Raw genomic sequence first — 20281 nt, forward strand, 5'->3', positions numbered from 1 at the left:
ATCAGGGATCATTTTCTCCTGTAATGAGAAAAAGTAGAATTTTGGTTTACCTCAAATTTATGTTGGGTAGAAAGTGGGAGACCAGCCTGGAAACTTTTAAATAGTGAAGTCCAGAGGCAGTAAAGACCAGAATGAGGGTTTCATCAGCAGATGAGTTGACACAGGGCAAGATCAGACAGTGAAAATGTGATAGCAGCTTATCTCAGGGTCAAATGTGACACCAACGTTGCAAATACAGTAAACTGACTTAAACTCAAGTTGTTACCAGGCTATTTGTATGGCAATTATTTTAATGTTCTTCGAGTTGGTGGTCTGTGACTTGTTACTGGGCAATCCCTGTGCATCTGTCATTTGGAGACTTAGGCACCTGCTTTGCTCTTGATCAATTGCCAAACCACCATCAAATCTCTAGGTCTAATAGATCCAAGTGCTGTCATGGGTATTTCAGTCTTGCTAACATTAGGTGGTGCTAAAACATTACTACGGTATATTAGTTATTTGAGTTTGATTGCAGTTCCATGGTTTGGCAGTAGTATTTAAATGATGCATATGTTTAAGTGTTGGAATTGTTTTAATTACAGATCATACTTATTTTAACTTCAATAATTTGTTATTTTTACTGGCCATCTTGGTATATATTCTGACTGCCTCACCAACCTGGGGCATATAGATCTATAATAATGCCAGTTGCTCCATACAAAGCTCGCCTTTTCCTTAAAACTCTGCTGAGCATGTTAAATCTGCCCTGGCCATCCCAGCCAAAATCAAATGCCACCCTGCTCTCTAAGATCACACTTTGCCACACCATGATGTGTATATTCATTCCAAAATGCATTAGTTTATGCTCACAATGCATATTCCTACGGTAGCTGTTGGTTAGACTGGTCCTTCTGAGACTTAACCTCATCCTCGTCACACTAACCTTTAGTATCCCCTTGCCTCTCAATTTTCTTGGACATTTTTCTCTCCCATTTGAAAGGGATTTGGTTCTCCTTGCACAAAATACTTTTCACCACTCTACATTGCCACAAAAACTGAAAGATATTCTTTGCATTTGCTTCTTTCTCATTCCATCCTTTTGTCTTTTGTCTCCATTTGTGCTCCCCTTCCTACTGCCCTCTAGCATGTTACTTTCTGTTGCTTTCTTCACCGATTAGCCCTCTAATCACTTATAATTTGAACTGTAAACATGATTTTGATTCCTTGGAGATAGTTAATTTAAGTGACAGTAGGGGAATTGACCACTTGTTATATATCCCACTCTATTTTGTTGCTTATTGAAGTGGAAAATTGGTTGTTGGTCTGACCCACACAGCCCTCTTTGTTGGGCCAGTGGTATCAAGAGCCCACTGCCTTCTTAATAGGCTGGCTGGCCCAGAAGCAACTGATATTGACAATGCCTTTTGGAAGACTTGGAGAGCACACCATGTGAAGTCCAGGCTAAGGGCCCAGATCACAGTCCCAAAGCAACCTAATACTGTATATTGACTGGCAAAACTTTGAAAATAGAGCTCATTTTGGGGAAGAGTGAGGTCATCCACTTTGATGCAAGTACAGCAATTCAGATTAGCTCCATACATGGTGAGGGGAGACTATGTAAATGTAAATGAATTCAGATATCCATGTTCAAAAATTACAAAATCTTATGCAAAGCTTAAGATGTGTTTTCTATTGATAGTATAAATGTAAATTTGACAATTTACAGATCTGATGTATTTCAGTCAATGCATATCCTGTTTGTTATAGTCAATGAACCGTAAACTGGAAGAATCTATTCAGGAAAATAAAGACCTGAAGATCAAAGTCCAGGACTACATCACTGAGATATCCAAGGTGGAGAATTTGCTTAGTGGCAAGGTCAGTAACTAAATATAATTCTCTCAGTTTTTCAGCAAGCATAGATTTGAATCTTGACTGCTTTAAGTGAATTGATCTTTTTGGACTATTTGTAAGAATGCTATTAGAATAATCAATTTTAACTTTGCCCACCTGATGGGAACATGAGTGGGAAAGGCAATTGGTTAAAATTGTGATAGTATTCCTTTTGTCCTTCTCCCGCCACCATTTAAATCATGCAGATTTTGGAACTGGGCCAAGAACTTGCAAAAGGCGGGTGGGCACTTTGTGAACATATGAAAATTAAGATTCTGGAATACAATTGATATCCCAGCACTATTTTAGCTAAAGCTAACAGAAGGCCTCCCACAGTGTCTGATCCTCAGAAGAAATCTGTGGGATTGATCGAATCACTGGAAGAGTATTTAAAAGGTTCCTTAGCTGCAGATTTATGAGATTAACATTACTTTTGCAACTTGTTTGTCTTGTCTTACTCAGAAGGCTTTCTGTACTGATTTTGGGTACTATTTATTGCTAATTTACTTTGAGTGCAAGAGCACTTGTTATGTGAGGAAATGGAGAAGCTGCAGCAATAACTTCACCAATCAGCACAAGAAGAACTGGATCTCTCAGAAGATAACAAATGAGTAGACTGCTTGTAGAAAATCACACCCACCTAGCACGTGAGCTACAAGCTAAGTCATCATTTTGAAGCTATCTGGAGCTGTGCCTCAGGAGGTTGTGCTTCTCCAAAAGACTGTTGCAAGCCTCTCCAGCCTCCTGTAACAGAACCTACATAATGCTGGAATAAGGGAATGCGTTACTAGTGACTGCCCCTTTTAATTTTTCTGATACAGGAGATATCAACCTCAAATCACAATCCACAGTGTATATATAGCTGCAGTAAAGAGGTCCCCTCTTCACCATATCATCTTCCTCATATTTAACCAACAGCAGCAGGAGAGAACTATTCAGCACAGGAATGGGCCCTTCGGCCTAAGATTTTTATCCTCTCCCCTACCCTGTCTCTGTAACCCTACATTTCCCATGGATAATCCATCTAGCTTGCACATCTTTTGACTGTGAAGGGAAACCAGAGCACCCAGTGGAAACCCACACAGATACGGGGAGAATGCGCAAACTTCACACAGTTGCCCAAGGCTGGAATCGAACCTGGGTCTCTGGCACTGTGAGGCAGCAGTGCTAACCACTGAACCACCTTGCCACCAAGACTGGGAATTTGCAGTAGTTCCTGGTTTTCTGATAATTGATTGCAAACATGTCACCATTAGTATCCAGTCAGCAGCATTTGCGAATAGAAGAGGTGACCAACTATCAATATCTCTACCAATGTCCCATCATGGGTGCATGAAAATGGAAGTTGTACAAAGTCAGAGTATTAGAGTTTTTATAGTATGGAAAGAGGCCATTTGACCCATGGTGTCTGTGTTGCTCATCAAAAATCCATTTGTTTGAATCCCATTTTCCAACACTTGACCTGTAGCCTTGTCTGCTATGGTATTTCAAGTGCTCACCTAAATAGTTCATAAATTTCTTGAGGGTTCCCACCTATATCACCTTTTTTAAGCAGTTGCTCCAGAGTAGCACAATCTTTCTGGGCAATGTTTCCTTAAATCCCCTCTAAATTTGCTGCTGTGCCCCCTTCTAGTGAGGGGAAATGTTTCTCCCTATTTATCCTGCCTGTGCCCTTCAGAACTTTGTACACCCACCTCAGATCCCTTCTCAGCCTTCTGTGCTGTAAGGAAAATGATCCCAGCCTATCTCATGTCTCTTCATAGCAATATTGCTCCAGCTCAGTCAACATCCTAGTGAATCTTGACTGCATCCTCTCTCTGGTGCAATTACGTCACTCCGATAGTCTGGCAACCAGACCTGCGCAGAGTACTGCAGCTGTGACCAAATATTACACACAGCTGTATCATAACTTCCTTGCTCTTGCATTCAATGCCTTGATAAATGAAGGCAAGTGTCCCATATGCCTTCTTAACCACCTTATTGACCTGTCCTGCTGCCTTTAAGCATCTTGGTGGACATGCACACCAAGATCCCTTTGATTCCCTGTACTTCTTAGAGTCCTACCATTCAATGTGAACTCCCCTGCCTTGCTGGTTCTCTCAAAATGCACACTTTCCAAGATTAAATTCCATTTGCCATTGTTCAGCCCATCTGACCAGCCTGTCTAAATCATCCAGTATCTTGGGCTTTCCTAATTGCAATTTACTGGACCACCAATTTTTGTCTAGATTAGAGTGGTGCAGGAAAAGCACAGCAGGTCAGGCAGGAGGAGCAGGAAAATCAACGTTTCGGGCAAAGGCCCTTCATCAGGAATAGAGCAATTTTTGTTCATCCATTAAATTACTGATCAAACCTCCTACATTCATGCCTAGGTATTTAAGCCACAAAACAACTAGGAAAGAACCGAGCATTAAACCCTGCGGTATACCACTAGACACTGGTTTCCAGTCACATAACCACCCTTTGACCATCACTCTCTTTTTCCTAATATTAAGCCAATTTTGGATTCAATTTACCAAATTACCTTGATCTCTTAGCTTCCTAATAAGTCTGCCATGCAAAACCTTGTCAAAAGACTTACTGAAGCCCATGTGGCTACCTGTCTGTCAAATGCGCCACTCTCATTTATAGACCTAGTTAGCACCTTGAAAGTTCAATCAAATTTGTTAGACATGATTTCCTCCTTATAAAGCCAAGCTGACTGTCCTTATTTAATCCTTGTCTCACTAAGTGGAGTTAAATCTATCCCTCACTATTTTTTCCAATCGTTTCCCTATCACAGACTTTAGAGTGACTGGATGGTAGTTTCCTGGTTTATCCTTACCACCCTTCTTGAATACTGGTACTATATTAGCTGTCCTTCAGTTTTCTGGCCAGCGGAATTGACAGCGACTGTAGTCTCCTCCCTTGCCTTCCACAGAAGCCTTGAATACATTTCATCTGGGCTTTTGAGGATTTGTCTATTTTCAAGCCTGCTAATACCTCCTCCCCACTCAATGTGAATTTTTTCAAGTATGTCACCATTCCCCTCCTGATTTCTAGAACTTCATCATCTCTTCTCTATTATGAATAAAGATGCAGAACACTCATTTAAAACCTCAGCTATATCTTTTCAGCTCCACTTTGATCTCAAGTGAGTTCTACTGTTTTTCCCAGGTTTGTTGATTGCTAGTAATGTACTTATAAAATGTCTTTGTGTTATCCTTACTGTTACCCACCAGTAGTTTTTCAAGCCTCCTCTTTGCTGTCCTAATTTTTTTCTTAAGCTCCCCCTGCACTTTCTATTCTCCACTAGAACCTCATTTGAATTGCTGTCTCATAACTGCTAAAAGCCTCTCTTTTCCTCCTTATTCTATCCTGAAGATTTCTCTTTAAGAAGCCTGAAAAGATGTGTGTGTAGATAACTATTGTAGACAGAATCAGATTCTCACAGTGACACCAGTTTTGTAGATATAACATCCTGACTCTCACTGTCCAGACTGAGTTAAAAACAATGTCCATGAGCACTTGGGTAAGGGCCCAAGGAGTTGTATCAAAGTCCATGCTCCAGGAGATATGGAAGTGAAGGAAATTACTAGTAAAGACAAATTAAATCCCCTATCTGGGGAGAAAGACATTTCTCCAGGTTTGACAGCGATTCAATCTTCCACATTCATGCCTCCTTCTGAAATGCCCACATCGATTATATAGCAAAAGTTAATTAACTTATCAATGACAAACATCTTGTTTACTTTTCTCTTTCCTAAATTATACTGCTTGTTTGGCTATCACATTATGTCTGTGAGCCACTACTACATCTCTATCTATGCATGCAATGGAGCAAAAGAATTGGTCTGTTTGTTCAGCCTGGTGATGCTTCTGTCTAACCTTCAGTAATCATAAACTTCCTATAGTGTGGCAGAAGGCCATTCAGCCCAATAGGTTTACACCAACCCTTCGAAGACCATCCACCCAGACCAATCCCTACCCTATCCCTGTAACCTTGCATTTCTCATGACTAATCCACCCTAGACACTATCAGCAATCCACCTAGCCTGCATGCCATTGGACAGTATGAGAAAACCAGAGCTCCTGGAGAAAATCCCTGCAGACACGAGAGAATGTGCAAACTCCACCCAGGCCCTGACCCTGTGGGGAAGCAGCGCTAACCACTAAGCCACCATGCCACCCATAACATCATTTTGATTTGTAGAATAATGCTTGACTTTCTCATTAAGAACCTAAATACATCAATAAACATGAAAGAACCTTACATTTTACATCATTACAGTGCCCTAAGTACTTTGGCTGTTAAATACTGCAGAGTGTCCTGGGGTCATGAAAGGCGATGTACAAATGCAGTGAGACTTTCACAAGGTTTGATTAATCTTATGAAAGAAATTTTGAGAGAAGTACGAAACACATTCAATAAGCCCATTAGTATTTTTCTCCCAGGTTTCACCATTATTCCAAAATTCCTTTTATTTTGATAAAATTCCTCCATTGAATGAAGTTGGAAAGAAAACATTTCAGAAACTAGGGAAGGCAATGGCCTAATGCTATTGCTACTGGATTATGAATCCAAAGACCTGATAATGTCCTGGGTTCGAATCCTGCTGTGGCAGATGGTGGAATTTGAATTTGATAAATATCTGGAATTAAGAGTTGATTGATGATCATGAAGCCATTGCGGATTGTCGGAAAAGCCCACCTGGTTCATTAATTTTCTTTTAGGGAAGGAAACTACCGTCCTTATTTGGTCCAGACCCAGACTTATTTGGGAAATTGGCAACGGGTAATAAGTGCTGATCTGGTCAGTGCTGCCCACGTGCTGCGAATGAATAAAAAAGGATGAGAAAAAGCTTGGCCAGGTTTTCTATAGACTAATGGAGTTGTGCAAAACATTATCAGGTTGTATTGCAGATGATGTGGTTTGTATTGATACATATTTTGATAGTCTTGTAGGCCTGTATATTTGGAAAGCATCAACAGAACCAAAGTTGTGCCTTCTTAGGGATTATACACTGAGTGGACAAGAATTGCCAAGGTAAAAACAATGACTGCAGATGCTTGAAACCAGATTCTGGATCAATGGTGCTGGAAGAGCACAGCTGTTCAGGCAGCATTGAGGAGCTTCAGCAAAATCGACGTTTCGGGCAAAAGCCCTTCATCAGGAGTAAAGGCAGAGAGCCTGAAGAGTGGAGAGATAAGCTAGGGAAGGGTGGGGGTGGGGAGAGAGTAGCATAGAGTACAATGGGTGAGTGGGAGAGGAGATGAAGGTGATAGGTCAGGGAGGAGAGGGTGGAGTGGATAGGTGGAAAAGAAGCTAGGCAGGTCGGACAAATCCGGACAAGTCAAGGGGACTGGAAGTTTGAAACTAGGATGAGGTGGGGGAAGGGTAAATGAGGAAGCTGTTGAAGTCCACATTGATGCCCTGGGGTTGAAGTGTTCCAAGGCGGAAGATGAGGCATTCTTCCTCTAGGCGTCTGGCGGTGAGGGAGCGGCGGTGAAGGAGGCCCAGGACCTCCATGTCCTCGGCAGAGTGGAAGGGGGAGTTGAAATGTTGGGCCACGGGGCGGTTTGGTTGATTGGTGCGGGTGTCTCGGAGATGTTCCCTAAAGTGCTCTGCTAGGAGGCGCCCCGTCTCGCCAATGTAGAAGAGACCGCATCGGGAGCAACAGATACAATAAATGATATTAGTGGATGTGCAGGTAAAATTTTGATGGATATGGAAGGCTCCTTTAGGGCCTTGGATAGAGGTGAGGGAGGAGGTGCGGGCACAGGTTTTACAGTTCCTGCGGTGGCAGGGGAAAGTGCCAGGATGGGAGGGTGGGTCGTAGGGGGGCGTGGACCTGACCAGGTAGTCTCGGAGGGAAGGCGGAAAGGGGTGGGAAGGGAAATATATCCCTGGTGGTGGGGTCTTTTTGGAGGTGGCGGAAATGTCGGCGGATGATTTGGTTTATGCGGAGGTTTGTAGGGTGGAAGGTGAGCACCAGGGGCGTTCTGTCCTTGTTACGGTTGGAGGGGTGGGGTCTGAGGGCGGAGGTGCGGGATGTGGACGAGATGCGTTGGAGGGCATCTTTAACCACATGGGAAGGGAAATTACGGTCTCTAAAGAAAGAGGCCATCTGGTGTGTTCTGTGGTGGAACTGGTCCTCCTGGGAGCAGATACGGCGAAGGCGGAGGAATTGGGAATACGGGATGGCATTTTTGCAAGGGATAGGGTGGGAAGAGGTGTAATCCAGGTAGCTGTGGGAGTCGGTGGGTTTGTAAAAAATGTCAGTGTCAAGTCGGTCATCACTAATGCAGATGGAGAGGTCCAGGAAGGGGAGGGAGGTGTCAGAGATGGCCCAGGTAAATTTAAGGTCAGGGTGGAATGTGTTGGTGAAGTTGATGAATTGCTCAACCTCTTCGTGGGAGCACGAGGTGGCGCCAGTGCAGTCATCAATGTAGCGGAGGAAGAGGTGGGGAGTGGTGCCGGTGTAATTATGGAAGATCAACTGTTCTACGTAGCCAACAAAGAGACAGGCATAGCTGGGGCCCATACGTGTGCCCATGGCTACCCCTTTGGTCTGGAGGAAGTGGGAGGATTCAAAGGAGAAATTGTTAAGGGTGAGGACCAGTTCGGCCAAACGATTGAGAGTGTCGGTGGAAGGGTACTGTTGGGGACGTCTGGAGAGGAAAAAACGGAGGGCTTGGAGGCCCTGGTCATGGCGGATGGAGGTGCAGAGGGATTGGATATCCATGGTGAAGATGAGGCGTTGGGGGCCAGGGAAACGGAAGTCTTGGAGGAGGTGGGGCGCGTGGGTGGTGTCTCGAACGTTTGTGGGGAGTTCCTGGACTAGGAGGGATAGGACAGTGTCGAGGTAGGTAGAGATAAGTTCAGTGGGGCAGGAGCATGCTGAGACAATGGGTCGGCCAAGGTGGTCAGGCTTGTGGATCTTGGGAAGGAGATAGAACCGGGCAGTGCGGGGTTGCCGGACTATGAAGTTGGAAGCTGTGGGTGGGACTGTATGGTCTGGGAGATGATGGTTTGGTGATGGGGGGTGGGGTCATGGTCGAGTGGGCAGTAGGAAGAGATGTCCTCGAGTTGGCGTTTGGCTTGTCCAGATCTTGTTGTGAGAAACTGGGTAAGAATGTCTCAATCCCATTGTGGTGACAGGCAGATTCAGGAAGGAGGCCCAATCTGTAAGCTTCTTTCTTATTTCCAGATGCAGCCATGCAATAATTTATTATATTCGATTTTTATATATTCTGGAAGATAAAATGCCCGAGTGTTATCATAAAAGTTGTCTTTAAGATTATAGCTATAAAAAATAGTTTGAGAGATTTTGTGGATTGATGATATCATATACATTTGTTAGGAAAATGAGAATTTTAATCTGATGGAGCAGTGTCGTAGAACTAATGCACAGACAGAGACCTGGGAATTGAAAGCTCGCCAAATAGAAGGAGAGTTCAGTTCAGTTCAGATGGAGCTTGTTACTGTGAAAGCTGAGAATCGCAGAATGTGCGATAAAGTTAACTCACTTGAAAAAGAAATTGAGGAGGTAAGAACTGGTTAATTTATAATCCATTATTTACTGTAATACACAATATTATATGTGCAGCAAACTTTCTGTTGTTAACAGATGCTTTATTATGTAAAGGTAGAACTCTCAAGAAGATGAGTTTGATTTTAAAAAATCTATTTTGACAGTTTCAAGTGAATCTGAAATTAGCATCAGTGCAGTTGACAGTTCATTTACAAAGTAGCTGCAAGTTTATTTTCGGGAATAGAATTCAATTAATTTCTAATTTTGGGTGTATTTTTCATGTAATTTCACCAAAGATTTATATTTTCCTCAGAATTCTTCTGCATTTTCATTTTCCCACATTTTTAACATGCAAAAATGGATTTTCTCTGTAGCAAGAGGCTGCTAGGAATGCATATAAAGCCCAGGTTTGCTCACTTAATAAGTTGATAATGAAGCTGGAAGATGAACTTCGTCAAGTCCAAAATGAAAAGAGCACAGCCCTCACTGACCTCACATCCACTCAAGAGCTCTGTTTGAAGCTGGATTCGAACAAAGAGATGATAATGAGGCAGGTGGCCAACAAAAATAAGGAGATGGAGCAAGTATGTAACATAGAAAAATTATAATTGTTTAATACTTTATTAATACTTTATTTTGTCAATGTGTCTCTCATATAATAGCAACATGTGGGCCTGACATACAGAATTTTTCTTCAGGTTTTCTGCAAAGCCTGGAGTAAATTATATGCTTTCACTTGTTATCTTATTACCCATCTAGTCTGTTGGAATGCAGTTAATTCATTTGCTGTAAATGTGATACCTTTTTGGAAGTAAGAACCTTCTGTGCTTCCATGGAGCTGGAATGCGTGAGATCAAAAACAGCCAGAGAATTGGACAGATTTGGATCACACTGGTCCTACTGACATTAAAATAATGTATCCCAATTTGCTACCAGGCAAATGGCCAATTGAATAGCTTAGCCAATGGATAGGATGGTTCACTCGTAGCAACAGGCCACAGCTGAGGAGCCCTGAGGGTATTGCCAGCTATTTGGTAGGTAGTAAACTGTGATTAGGAAGGCTGACATAAGGAGAGGTTTCCGTGAGGGGTATCTGGTGAGAAATTCTGTTCTTTCTGAGCTGCGGGCAATGTTGATAGTGGCAATAATGTTAGTGAGCCAACAATGCTACCCCTGTTTGACAGCCAGGTTTCCCAAACCACAGGAAACCATTACAACAGCAGTAAGTTTCAAACCAGGCTCTCAATTTCAGTGTTCAAATTAAACATCTCCCTTCCTTTTATTCCTTAGCATAGTGGTTAGATATCACAATATCCACTGTCATCCAAAAGACTGTAACGAGTGTATTATTAGTCGCCATTTCTTCCACCTTCAGTGGAATGTCACCACCAGACACATATTCCCCTCCACTCCCTTGTCAGCCTTTCCACAGGAACTAATCCACAGGGACACATTGGTTCACTCCTCCTTCACTCACAACACCTCTCCACACCTCCACGTCCCATTCCCATGCAATCGCTGAAGATGTAACATCCACCCATTTACTTCCTCCCTCCTCATCATCCAAGGCCCCAGACACATCTTCCAGTGAAGGAATGATTTACCTGCAGTTCACTCAATGTAGTCTGCTGTATTTGCTGCTCACAATGTGGTCCGCTGTACATTGGGGAAGCAACATGTAGACTGGGTGACCGCTTTGCAGAACACCTACATTTTGTCTGCAAAAATGATCCTGAGCTTCCTGTTTCCTGCCACTTCAATACACCACCGTGTTCTCTGGTCATTATCTCTGTCTCTGGCTTGCTGCAGTGCTCTAGCAAAGCTCAGCACAAGCTGAACAGACTTTTTCCACTTGGAGATCCTGCAGTTTTCAGGAGTCATTATCAAGTTCAATAATTTTAAGGCCTGAGCACCTTCACCCAAGTCCTTACCCCAACTCCCAACACACCAGGTCTTATCATTATAAACCACCCATTGTCAGCCACTAATGGTCCCATTAGCAGCTATTCATTCACCCAGGCTGACCTTTACCTATTCCTTTGTCTGCCCAACTCTTTTTCTTCTATTTGGGCTCCATCCCCACCTAATGTTTACTCTTACCCCTCCACCACCCCATCGCCAGTATATATACCAATCTTTTCTGAGCTACAATCAGTTTTGAAGAAGAGTCACTGGACCTGAAACATTAACTCTGCTTTCTCTCCACAGATGCTGCCAGACTTTCTGAGTTATTTTTCAGCAATTTCTGCTTTTATTTCTGATTTCCAGCATTTAGTTCATTTTTTAAAATTTTGTTTATTGAGTGTGATGTGATTTGCCCAGCCTTGTGTCACATGGAGGGTAATGTTAAAGGGCAAATTTTGTCCAGTGGGCCTTGTGCATGATTCAATTATTCATATTAATATATTTATCAAAAAAGTCAGGTTTCATTATGTCACTTTTACATTAACAAGCAAGAATTGGTACCTATATCGAAGGAATGTCAGGAGGTTTTAGAATTACTGCCAGTGTTTTCCTTCTTCTCCCATAGTTTGGAATAGAACTTGAGAAGAGAGCTTTCATTTTGACTGTTTCCTGTTGACTTGGAACAAATCTGGAATTGTAGTGCTCCAGCCTATCCCTCCATGCCCCCATACAACCCCCCACCCCCCCCCCAACTCTCTGTGGTGCATCCAAAGCAACTCTGGTTTCATAAATGAACTGATGTCAGGAACACCAAACTGCTATGATATGGGGCTGGATATTGCTTGTAGCAAAGTGGGATAAGTTTGCGCCCTTAAAACAGGTCACCCATTTATTCCTTTCTTGTTCCTCTGCCCACTCCTCCCTCTGCCATAGATATTAAATATTTGCTTCATAAAATGTAAATGTTGGTAAAAAAGTAATGCTTGTGCTCCAGCCAATTTCCTCCTCCTCCTGCTTCAACCTCGCAATGGAGAGGCTGAAAAGTATAATAACGTATAACCTTTCCCAAATCCTCCAAATATTTGTTTGACAGTTAAGCTCATTTAGAGTTCATTCAAGAAGTATTTCAGGATCAACTTTTCTTTCTTTTTTAACTGTTTGTACTCCCTCAACACCATTCCATGTCATTTCAGAGACTACGATAGCAGCTTCTTGTTCCTTCGTAGTGCTGCACTCTATCTGGAGAGCAAGTACCTACATAGCTGACCCAACCAAGGAAAGTAATGCAAGACACAGCAGTGCAAACACTTGCTGTCTTGAACCTTCTACAGTGGTGATATGTTATCTGTCTCAGTTAAAACAGTCATTTCATTGCAATTTTAGGTTTTTACTCATGAATACCTTTGCCCACTGGGTTTTCCCTCCTTTCTAATGTTCCACCAAACTTTCATATTTTATATCAGATTTTCTTGCCTTAACTTTTACTTTATAACTATCTCATGCACATTACAGCAGGTGCTAAGTGAGTGAGATTTGATGGATTGAATTGAACTATTATCCTTGAGATTTTTTTTGTTTTGCTCATTGTCATCAATCCTTCTCATCAATTCTGGAGGTTGAAGTCGTGCTGAAAGAAATTAGTACCTGACTTGTTTATGCCTGTCTTCATTCAATTTTGCTGCATGTTAACCTAAAAACGTATTAATGAAAGATGTTTGATCAGCACTGACTCCAGCAGCTCAATAAGGCTTACCCAGAGTACAGTAAAGGTTAATTCTTGAAAGCTAACACTGAACATAGCATTCTCAAAGGAAACTTATATCATCTTTATAAGGATGTTTATTGATCAAAGCTTTTTTATATTAGTTCAAAAGGTGCTTTAACCTATAATTATTGGAGGGAAATTTTAATAGAACCGTAAAAATTGTTTTCCACCATAACGCAAACATTTAGAGGTTTAGCCTTTAGCCAACATTGTAAAATAACCACATTGTTCACTGAACATAGTATCGTGCTTTCAAAAATGCATCAGTATTTCCTCTGATTCTATAAGGTTCTAAATGAACTTGAATCAGCCCGCTCTGAAATAGAGCTCTTAAGAAACCAGCTTTCAAGTGAGAGAACTTCAATAAAAAATCTGGAATCTTTGTTGGCATCTAATCGGGAGAAAAAGTTCCAAAGCCAGATGGTCACTCAAGAGAAAGAGACGGAACTACAGCTCTTTAAAGATAAGCTTTCCTTAGCTGATAGTAAACTGTAAGTACTACATTTATACGTGCTTTTTGCTGATTGTCTGCATATGTAACAGCTCCACTTTTTGACAATTGGAATTTCTTTTATTAAGTGAGTTTTTCTGATACAATTCTCATTTTGCAATTCAGTTTTTGTTTCACCAATATGATTAGCTCAGTGAAAAAAATCAATGAATGTCAGTGTCAGATCTGGTCCTTCTAATCACTTGTGGGAAATGGAAGAACAGGTGCAGGTTGGTGAAATTAACACTAAACATTAGATATATGTGATGAATTGCTGCTCTGTATTTTATTTTGATTATCCTTGGGAATCAGTAGACACAATCATAAGTGTTACAGCAGATTGTCATTTAGCCCAGTGGATATTTCCCTAGTTGGGCAATCTAGGACAAACAGTAATAGTTTTAGGCTAAGGCGTAGTAAACTTAAAAACTGAAATGATGAGGAATTACTTCTCTAACAAAGGTTCTGTGGAATTCACTTCCCAAAACTGTGGAGGACTACTGGACACTGAATAAATATAAAGAGGAGAAAGATAAATTTTTAATTAGTAATGGGTTAACGGGTTGTAGGGATCAGGCAGGAAAGTGGAACTGAGGCTGAGATGAGATCAGCTATGATCATGTTAAATGGTCGAGCAGGTTTGAGGGGCTTAATTGCCAATTCGTCTCCTATTTCTAATAGAATTATAGAATCTCTACAGTGTGAAAGCAGGCCATTGAGTCCACCCTCTGGACTATCCCATCCAGACCCTTCCTCATACCCTATCTCTGTAACCCTGCATTTCACATGGCTAGCCCACATAGCCTGCATATCTCTGGACACTGTGGGCAATTTATCATGGCCAGACCACCTAACCTGCATACCTTTGCACTATGGGAGGGAAACTGGAGCACCCAGAGCACCCACGTATGGTGGTAATGATCCCAAAAAGGATAACCACTTCAATCCATTTCCCTAGATTTATTGAATTTTCTTCTAAGTTTTTTTTCCCAGCTATTTATTTTGTATTTTCCTCAGAGTAATAAATAAAACCTAGTCTCTTAATTCTTTTGGAGGTGATCTTAAAAGTGTTATGCCCTCAGAGAACATAGGTTTCTGAGCACTTTTTAAAACAAAACGTCTTTGTTCTGATTTTTAAAAAATATTTTTTTCTAGTAATAAAGTTTTGTGGAGACCTGTTCCATAAGCAAAATAAGGGGTTTAAAGAAAGAACCTACTTTTGAATAAAGACTCGCCTCATTTACCCAAATCAACTTACATACAATGAGCTACTTCTAAATCTTGCTGTAATGTGTAATTTAGTAACCTCCACTTTACATAAGCAACTTGCATCTAAATAGCACCTTTTAAAGCATCACAAGGCACTGACCTGGAGAGCAATCAGGAAAAATTGACATTGTTCCAAAGAATGAAGTATCAGTTTAGGTGACCAACAGCTTAGACAAAGAAACAGCTTTCAAGGAAAATCCTAAAGGCATGGATATTTAGGTAGGAAATTATAAAGTTTAGAACTTAGGTAGCTGAAGGCAGGAATAACAATGGAGAGTGAAGTACGTAGGAGGCATACAAGAGACTAATGTAGGATCATGCAGATCAGTGTTACATGCGGGTTATAGAGATAGAGGTGCAAGACTATGAAAGAAATATTTGAGTACAAGAATGAGGGCATTGGATAATTATCTGGATAGAAATGATGTGCTGAGGTATGGGGAAAAGGCAGGAGATTGGCACTAGGTATAGAATTGGTGCAGGTACGAAGGGCTGAATGGCCTCATTATATGCTATAATAATTCTGAGACTTTCTGTGAGAATGTGAATTCTAAAATTAAAATGATGATGGACCGGATACTAGCATTGAAGTGCAAGCTGGAATAATATCAACTACATTTTGGATAAGCCGAAATTTAAGGTAGGTAGAAAATGGGTAGTCAATCAGGAGAATTCAAATGATTGAGTCTGAACATAGAACATTACAGTGCAGTAGATGCCCTTCGACCCTCGATGTTGCACCCACTTGTGAAACCAATCTGAAGCCCACCTAACCTACATTATTCCATTATAATCCACATGTTTATCCAATGACCATTTAAATGTCCATAAGGTTGACGAGTCTACTACTATTGCAAGCAGGGAGTTTCATCCCTCACTACTCTCTGAGTAAAGAACCTACCTCTGACATCAGTCGTATGTCTATCACACCTCAAATTAAAGCTATGTCCCCTTATGCTAGCTATCACCATCCGAGGAAAAAGGCTGTCAGTGTCCACCCTATCTAATCCTCTGATCATCTTGAATGTCTCTATTAAGTCACCTCTTAACCTTCTTTTCTCTAATGAAAACAGCCTCAGGTCCCTCAGCTTTTCTTCATACGATCTTTGCTCCATACCAGGCAATATCCTGGTAAATCTCCTCTGCACCCTTTCCAATGCTTCCACATCCTTCCTGTAATGCGGCGACCAGAATTTTATGCAATACTCCAAGTGAGCGGCCACACCTGAGTTTTGTACAGCTGCAACATGACCTCATGGTTCCGAAACTCACTCCCTCTACCAATAAAAGCTAACATACCGTATGACTGCTTAACAATCCTATCAACTTGGGTGTTAACTTTCAGGGATCTATGTACATAGGGACACTGAGAGATTTCTGCTCATCCACATTACCAAGCATCTTATCATTAACGCAGTACTCTGTATTCCTGTTACTTCTTCCAAAGTGAATCACCTCACACTTTTCCACAATAAACTCCATTTGCCACTTCTCCTGCAGCTTATCTATGTCTCTCTGTAACTTGCAACATCCTTCGGCACTGTCCACAACTCCACCGACCTTAGTGTCATCCGCAAACTTACTAACCCATTCTTCTACGTTCTCATTCAGGTCATTTATGAAAATGACAAACAGCAGTGACCCCAAAACAGATCCTTGCAGTACACCACTAGTAACTGAACTCCAGAATGAACATTTCCCATCAACCACCACCCTCTGTCGTCTTTAGCTAGCCAATTTCTGATCCAAACTGCTAAATCACTGTCAATCCCATGACTCCATATTTTCTGCAATAGCCTACCGTGGGGAACCTTATCAAATGCTTTACTGAAATCCATATACATCACATAACCATCTTTTGGTCACCTTCTCAAAGAATTCAATAACATTTGTGAGGCACAACCTACCCTTCACAAAACCGTGTTGATTATCCTTACTCAAATTATTCATATCTCTTATAATCTGTTCTAACACTTTACCCACAACCGAAGTAAGGCTCACTGGCCCATAATTACCATGGTTGTCTCTACTCCCCTTCTTGAACAAGGGGACAACATTTGCTATCCTCCATTATTCCTGAAGACAATGACAACAAAAAGATCAAAGCCAAAGGCTCTGCAATCTCCTCCCTAGCTTTCCAGTGAATCCTAGGATAAATCCCATCCAACCCAGGGGGCTTATCTATTTTCAACACTTTCCAGATTTCCTAACCCCATCTCCTTATGAACCTCAATCCTGTTTAGTTTAATAGCCTGTTTCTCAGTATTCTTCGTGACAACATTGTCTTTTTTCTGTGTGAATACTGATGAAAAATATTCAATTTGTGCCTCTCCTATCTCTTTGGACTCCATGCACAACATCCCACTACTGTCTTTGACAGGCAGTAATCTTACTCTAGTCGTTCTTTTATTCCTGTCAGACCTATAGAAAGCTTTAGGGTTTTCCTTGATTCTATCTGCCAAAGTCTTCTCATGTCCCCTCCTGGCTCCTCTTAGCTCTCTCTCTAGGTCCTTCCTGGCTAACTTGTAATTCTCAAGTGCCCTAACTGAGTCTTCACGTCTCATCTTTACATAAGCCTCCTTCTTCATCTTGACAAGAGATTCACCTTTGTTAGTAAACCACGGTTCCCTCGCTCGACCACTTCCTCCCTGCCTGACAGGTACATAGTTATCAGGGACATATAGTAGCTGTTCCTTGAACAAGCTGCATATTTCAATTGCGCCCATCCCCTGCAGTTTCCTTCCCCATCCTATGCATTCTAAATAGAGTCATAGAGTCATAGAAATGTACAGCATAGAAACAGACCCTTCAGTCCAACCCGTCCGTGCCGACCAGATATCCCAACCCAATCTAGTCCCACTTGCCAGCACCCGGCCCATATCCCTCCAAATCCTTTCCTATTCATAAACCCATCCAAATGCCTTTTAAATGTTGCAATTGTACCAGCCTCCACCACTTCCTCTGGTAGCTCATTCCATACCTGTACCACCCTCTGCATGTAAAGGTTGCTCCTTAGGCCTCTTTTATATCTTTCCCCTCTCACCCTACACCTATGCCCTCTAGTTCTGGACTACCCCACCCCAGGGAAAACACCTTGTCTATTTATCCCATACTTGCCCCTCATAACTTTGTAAACCTCTATAAGGTCACCCCTCAGCCTCTGACGTTCCAGGGAAAACAGCCCCAGCCTGTTCAGCCTCTCCCTATAGCTCAAGTCCTCCAACCCTAGCAATATCCTTGTAAATCTTTTCTGAACCTTTTCAAGTTTCACAACATCTTTCCAATAGGAAGGAGACTAGAATTGCATGCAATATTCCAACAGTAGTCTAACCAATGTCCTGTACAGCTGCAGCATGACCTCCCAACTCCTGTGCTCAATACTTTGACTGATAAAGGAAAGCATACCAAACACCTTCTTCAGTATCCTATCTACCTGCAAGGATATCCACTTTCAAGGAGCTATGAACCTGCACTTCAAGGTCTCTTTGTTCAGCAATTACCCCAGGACCTTGCCATTAAGTGTATAAATCCTGCTAAGATTTGCTTTCCCAAAATGCAGCACCTCACATTTATCTGAATTAAACTCCATCTGCCATTTCTCAGCCCATTAACCTATCTGATCAAGATCCTGTTGTAATCTGAGGTAACCTTCTTCGCTGTCCACAACGCCTCCAATTTTGGTGTGATCTGCAAACTTACTAACTGTACCTCTTATGCTTGTTGCATCATAATTGCCTTTCCCCCAGCTATAACTCTTGCCCTGCGGAGGAATACACCAATCCCTTTCCATTGCTAAAGTAAACATAACCGAATTGTGGTCACTAGCACCAAAGTGCTCACCTATCTCCAAATCTAACACCTGGCCTGGTTCATTACCCAGTACCAAATCCAATGTTGCCTCGCCTCTTGTTGGCCTATCTACATCCTGTGTCAGGAAACCCTCCTGCACATATTGGACTAAAACTGACCCATCTAAAGTACTTGAACTATAGCATTTGCAGTCAATATTTGGAAAGTTAAAGTCCCCTATAACAACTACCCTGTTACTTTTGCTCCTATCCAGAATCATCTTTGCAATCATTTCCTCTACATCTCTGGAACTTTTCAGAAGCCTATAGAAAACAATGGAAGGGTGACCTCTCCTTTCCTGTTTCTAATCTCGGCCCATACTTCCTCAGTCGACGAGTCTTCATCAAACGTGCTTTCTGCCACTGTATCCTGCCACGGCAGATGGTGGAATTTGAATTCAATAAGTTACCTGGAATTAAGAAACTAATGATGACCTTGAATCCATTGCTGATTTTTGGAAAGACCCATCTGGTTCACTAATGTCCTTGAGGGAAGGAAACTGCCATCCTTACCTGTCTGGCCTACATGTGATTCCAGACCTACAGCATTGTGGGTGACTCTTAATTGCCCTCTGGGCAATTAGGGATGGGCAATAAACGCTGCAATGTCAGTGACACCCTCATCCCCTGAATGAATAAAGAAAAATACTGCCCTTGATCAACACTGCCACACCTCCCTCTCTTTTGCCACCTTCCCTGTTCTTACTGAAACATCTAAACTCCTGAACCTGCAACAATCATTCCTATCTCTGCCCTATCATGTCTCCGAAATGGCCTCAACATCAAAGTGCCAGGTACCAACCCATACTGCAAGTTCACCCACGTTATTCCAGATGCTCCAGGCGTTGAAGTAGACACACTCCAAACCACCTGCTGGTATACCCTTGCGACCTTGAAACCCGATCTATGACCTCACTACCCTTAACCTCATGTACACTGGAGCTACAATTCAAGTTCCCATCCCCCTGCTGAATTAGTTTAAACCCTCCTGAAGAGCACTAGCAAATTTTCCTCCAGGATATTTGTACCCCTCTGGTTCATGTATAGATCATCCCATTTGTAGAGGTCCCACCTACCCCAGAATGAGCTCCAATTATCCAGGTATCCAAATCCCTCCCTCCTGCACCATCCCTGTTGCCACATGTTCAACGGCTCTCTTTCCCTATTCCTCGCCTCGCTAGTATGTGGTACAGGTAACAAACCAGAGATAACAACTCTGTTTGAAGGAAGCAAATGAAGGAAGCAAACAACTCTGTTTGAATGAAGTAGATTTTCTAAGACTGGGGTGCTGGTAGGCAATGTTGCAGAGATGAATTTCTTACTTTTTGTAATGGAAAATATATGGGTTACAAATTGAGCCCTATTTCTGAGTATGCATTCCAATTTTCTCGATACTGTATTACATTGCTGCATAGTAGTTGACCACATTAAAACATCATATTCAACTTTATTTTTGCATTTCAAAACCATTTATGGATGAACTATATCAACCCTATTGTGCTCCTAAGTGCAGTGCATAACATTTGTTATTCCTTTACGAAGATGAGTTTGACCACTGTAATCTTCTAATTAAGAAAATAGTTTTCCCCTTCAATGTGTTTCATTTTCCTCATGAAAA

General features: G+C 41.9%; 1 protein-coding gene across 6 annotated transcripts in view; it reads left to right on the top strand.

Moving 5' to 3' along the window:
• Positions 1–20281, top strand: part of LOC122550866 (testis-specific gene 10 protein-like) — a 139978-nt gene that overhangs the window by 109098 nt on the left and 10599 nt on the right. For 5 of the 6 annotated variants that reach the window (XM_087988335.1, XM_087988336.1, XM_043692219.2 and 2 more), the window contains 4 exons: positions 1747–1857; positions 9216–9401; positions 9761–9970; positions 13345–13547. In XM_087988335.1, coding sequence (XP_087844461.1) covers positions 1747–1857; positions 9216–9401; positions 9761–9970; positions 13345–13547 — 710 coding nt within the window. The remainder of the gene's footprint in view (positions 1–1746; positions 1858–9215; positions 9402–9760; positions 9971–13344; positions 13548–20281) is intronic. The other variant, XM_043692221.2, reaches the window with a different exon arrangement.

Source organism: Chiloscyllium plagiosum, unplaced genomic scaffold (assembly GCF_037043375.1).
Source record: "Chiloscyllium plagiosum isolate Xiang-an unplaced genomic scaffold, Cpla_swu_hap1 HiC_scaffold_6, whole genome shotgun sequence".
NCBI classification, from domain to species: domain Eukaryota; kingdom Metazoa; phylum Chordata; class Chondrichthyes; order Orectolobiformes; family Hemiscylliidae; genus Chiloscyllium; species Chiloscyllium plagiosum.